A 4,454-nucleotide genomic window follows, 5' to 3' on the forward strand; every position below is an offset into this window, starting at 1 on the left:
CACATTTAGAGACCATTTCCTGAGGTCTCTGACTCTCTCATCATATATCGTAATACTGAATGACCTCTGAATCTTCTATAGGAGAACCCATTCAGTTTCACCATAGCGTGACCATTTCTTTACATACTGTTTAAAAATTTGAACTTGAAAGATTACGAAAAAATATTCTTAATCATTAACTTCTAAAGAATATATTACTGATTTATATTTTATATTCATTACGCAATAATTACTTTTCTTTTTGAAAATGTTTCAATTATAGTTTCGGTCTCTCTTAAGTAGATAAAATTAATGAGTAACTAAAAAAAAAATTCGTTGATGTTCTTTCGTAACAATAGTCATTTCATTTCGAAAAACACGAACAAAAAATTGAAGATAATAGATCAGAAATATCTCCACATTTAATATCTCCATACAAAGATAAGTTGAAGTGGGTGTAGGTATGCCACAGATAGCTACTGTGGACTTATATTTTTGGAGATGGATTTTTTGAACACGGACCATCCACAAAATGAATAGGCAACCTCGATACTGTAATGTGAAGACGCTAGTTGCAGGCCGGTTCGATCAGTCTAGTGGAAACCAAAATGAATTTTATACGGTCGACCGACGGCAGAAAAAACGATAATAATGCTTAAAAGCTTTCCTTGCAAAAAAATCGAGCAAAAGCTGTCTAGATAAATAAATTCTTGAGCCAGGTTATATCTTAGTAGCAGATTCATGAATTCTTCTCGTCTTACATGTCAATGTATATCGTGTTGTCAATACAAGATACTGTCAATAATTCACTTATTTATCCATATAAAAGTACTTAAAATTTAAGAAAATGAAAAATTAAAATATTTCTTAGATAAAATTTAAGAAAAAGTACTTAAAATTTATAAAAAATAATTAAGATGAAAATATTTTTATTTAACCCTTTACTTGGCAAGAACTAAAAATATGAAAAAAAAGGAAATTATTGATAAATTTTGTTTAATTTATGAATGGACAACTTGAGAAAAATAAAAATAAAAATCTAGGTATCCTAGGTTTCGAGAAAACTTAAGTACATCACAATGTACACTGCCAATTTTACAGAAATATTATAAATAAATTGTTTGTACATTTTGGTGTACACTACCAAGGACATAATGAATTACATTATTCAGGTTATTATAAATTTATTTCAAAAAAAGGAGGAAATATTTAAATTATTCTTTATTATTTTAGGTGAAAATTACGAAAGCAATTACGTTTTATTTTTCCCACAACAAAACACAAATGTACGTTACATTTTATACAGTAGACAGATGTTCTTCCACTCTTACAATATTTGCAACGCATTGTTTCATTACCTGCTTCTGGAAGATGACCTGTGTTATCAAATCTGACGCTATCAGTTGGTCGGACTGAGACTGGTTTATGGATTTTCAGATTCTCGCCTATATCGTCTGTAACGTTTTGGTTTGTTCCTATTCTATTAGACAACCCATCAAACAATTCAAATCTGAAATCTTTCAATGAAGTCTTCTTCCCATCTCTTCTATGTAGGAGCCAAGCGTTATTTATACACATATCAACAAGTTGTGAAAATATTCCCAAGTACCAACGGTGACTTTTGAAGGGAGTTCTATATAACGATATCAACATATCTGCTAAATCGACCCCTCCCATATGTTTGTTGTAATGTTTGACCACTTGAGGACATTCTACATCTACTTTCTTTTTCTCATCCTTATCGTATCGTTTGATTGTTTCTAAGGGGTACGAGTCTATGTAGGTGCTAATAAGTGTAACCACTTTATTGTCGTTCCACTTTACGACTGCCAACTTATTCTTATTGCAAACCACCTGGGCGCTAGAACCGCGTTTCTTCTTTTTTAATTGTTTGTCAGTTGGCAATAACTCTTGACAGCCTCTGAGACGATTAGTCCTTATTGTTCCTAGACTAAGGATCCCGTATTCTTCCCGCAGAATATATGTTAGTTCAGGCGACATAAAAAAGTTATCAGCATACACAATGGCCGGCTTTTTCTTTATAGTTTGACACAATGCAAGCACTACCATACCTCCTAAACCAATTGTAGCTTCTTTCTCTGAAAAAGTCAGTCCACGAAAGGTATCGTCGCCACCATACAGAATAAAATCGTAGATGATACCCGAAACACCCGCACGGACAAAATTCTTAAACCCCCATTTCTCAGGTTTCATTTTTACGTACTGCTTTCGTTTACCTGCTCTACGACCTTTATAAGGTATCATCATCTCGTCAATGGAATATTTTCCTTCTTCTTCAATTTTCAGAAAATTTTTGCGTATTTTCTCCATTAGGGGGCGAATCTTGAAATAACGGTCTGAATCTTCCAAAGTATTATCAACAAAATGAATATATCGACGTATTTGTTGATACTTTTTGAGAGGCATAAGATCAGCAATGAGAGGGTATCTTGTTTTTCTTGCCCAATAGTCAGTATAAGCTGGCATCTGTACTATACCCATCATGATTTGAATGGCCAGGAAGCTTTTAATCTCATCTTCTGTCAGCTGAATAGATCGACCTAGTTGTTCAACTGCATATAAATTTGTATTATAAACAATGTCAGTAATTAAGTCAGGAGAAAAAAAGAAATAAAAATAATCCAGTACTGTCTCTATTTGTGTTTGATGGAGATTGTATAAGTTTTCTTCAAGAGATACATTGTGACGAAGTACTGCTTTTGAGCATTGATAATTTAGGGCGAATTTCTGAACCTTTACTTTTTTGGTCACTACAGTCTTTGTTGTCTTTTTACGCTTGGACCTGGTAAGTAGTAACTGCTGTCCGCTGGTGCTAGGCTGGGGAGATGATAGTTCAACAGAAGGAGATGGCAAAGATTGGATGGAGTTCAATGTGGGTATAACATTGTAGTTACTTGTATTCGGCGATGGAAAAACTTCATCAAATGTTGGTGTGAGTGGTAAAGTAATGGGTATATCATGCTGTTCGTTGTTGGAGTCAGTTGAAGTATCAAGCAAATTAAGGGCTTCTAGTGATGATGCTATTGAAGGTGGATCAGAGGTATCTGGTGAAGGCGGTATATAAGCATTTGCTTCCTCATCAGATGTGGAACTATCGTCAGAGCATGCGTTTTGAGCGGGTACCAAAGCCAAGATCTTATGGGCGCGAGTTAGTTGTAAGTTCTGCAGGCGGAAAAAGAAAAAAAAAAAGTTCAAAGCAGACAGTTTTTATGAGAAGGTAAAAAAATAAATAAACAAAAACTGCCGATTCGTTGAAAAACAAAAACTGTGTAAACTTAGCAATGTACAGCGTGGTTACCATAGTTCATTTTTAGTATTTTAGTGCGTTATTGGCAACGTGCAGTGCAGTGTACATACATTTGTTTCAACCAAAATCGGCCATAAAAATTGAGACAGTAACGCATAAAACCACTTTTTGAGTAATACATAGTTTTTAGATCAAATAACACACCATTTTTTATTAGTTTTTGAGCTAAAAAGTAATTTATAACGCAAAAACTTACCCGGGTCCCGCCAACACTTTGTTGTTTCGAAGCCATTTTGAATTTGACATGTGTTGTTCAGTGTTGCAACAACGAAAATATTTTTCTACTAATTCTAAATTATTTAGTAATATTTTTAATAAAAACAAAACAAAAAAATATTATTATTTAACCAGTAAATTTTTTTTGAAATGTATGTACAGTCTAATGTACCTTACCAAGTTAAGGGTTAATATATTCATGCACCGAAAACTAAAGTGAAATAGATAGTCAATTCCGTAATAAAAATGGCAATATTATAAAAACAATATTTCGGAGTTTTAAATTACACAACGCGATGATTTTCATTCTTTATTGAAAAAAATATTCTGGATTCATCATTAACGTTGCCTATTTTTATTTTTAAGCGGAGCTGTATTACTTTCCTTTGTTTTTACTCTTAAAATTTAGAATTGTTTACTGTTGTTATTTTTTTCCCTTTTAAAAATAATTAATTTGTATAAAGAACTAGACTAAATGAAGTAAACAAAATCACAATTGCTTGCAAATATGTAAGGTTTACAAGAATAATGTTTGGACGGATTTACTAACAGTTGTCTCCAAAATTCACTTTATTTTACACCTCACAGGGGATTAATAACGTCAAATTCAATTGGTCTATTCCAGAAAGGCCTCATTGCCAAGATCACAGTCGCTCAATGAGCCATGGAGAGCTCTATGATCGTTGTTTCTCTACGAGATCGAATAAGTAATGAGGACATCCATAGACGAACACTTGTAACCAACATAGCTTCAGTGGATTATTCATAATTTGCAAGACCGGCGAGTTGAAATGGCAGTAGGCAGATATAGCGCGCACAAGAGACATTCGTTGAGACTTTAAGGTTTTGGAGTGAAGACCCTAAACAGGCAAGCGCAGCTAAGACGTCAACCCATACGGTGGATAAACGACCGTATTTAGATTGTTGCCAA

The 4,454-nt window shown here is 33.6% G+C and overlaps 1 protein-coding gene across 1 annotated transcript; it reads right to left on the reverse strand.

Annotated features, from left to right (window-relative positions):
- Positions 1–736: 736 nt before the first annotated feature.
- On the reverse strand, positions 737–3,669 carry LOC137932041 (piggyBac transposable element-derived protein 2-like). Its single transcript, XM_068775602.1, has 3 exons — positions 3,504–3,669; positions 1,338–3,162; positions 737–774 (listed from the first exon to the last, which is right to left on the reverse strand). The coding sequence occupies exons 1-3, from the start codon at positions 3,537–3,539 to the stop codon at positions 737–739; spliced, it is 1,899 nt and encodes a 632-aa protein (XP_068631703.1). The 5' UTR covers positions 3,540–3,669.
- Between the last annotated feature and the right edge of the window lie 785 nt (positions 3,670–4,454).

The sequence above is a fragment of the Battus philenor genome, unplaced genomic scaffold (assembly GCF_028537555.1).
Source record: "Battus philenor isolate CCGP_79_NKW_IND1 unplaced genomic scaffold, ilBatPhil1.0.hap1 SCAF_11, whole genome shotgun sequence".
Taxonomy (NCBI): Eukaryota; Metazoa; Arthropoda; class Insecta; order Lepidoptera; family Papilionidae; genus Battus; species Battus philenor.

Coding starts and splice junctions, on each gene's coding strand:
- LOC137932041 (XM_068775602.1), bottom strand. CDS start 3,539: ATGGCTTCGAAACAACAAAGTGTTGGCGGGACCCGG. Junction 3,163..3,503: donor AAAGTGTTGGCGGGACCCGG/GTAAGTTTTTGC, acceptor TTCCGCCTGCAG/AACTTACAACTAACTCGCGC. Junction 775..1,337: donor AGGTCATCTTCCAGAAGCAG/GTAATGAAACAA, acceptor AATTATTGACAG/TATCTTGTATTGACAACACG.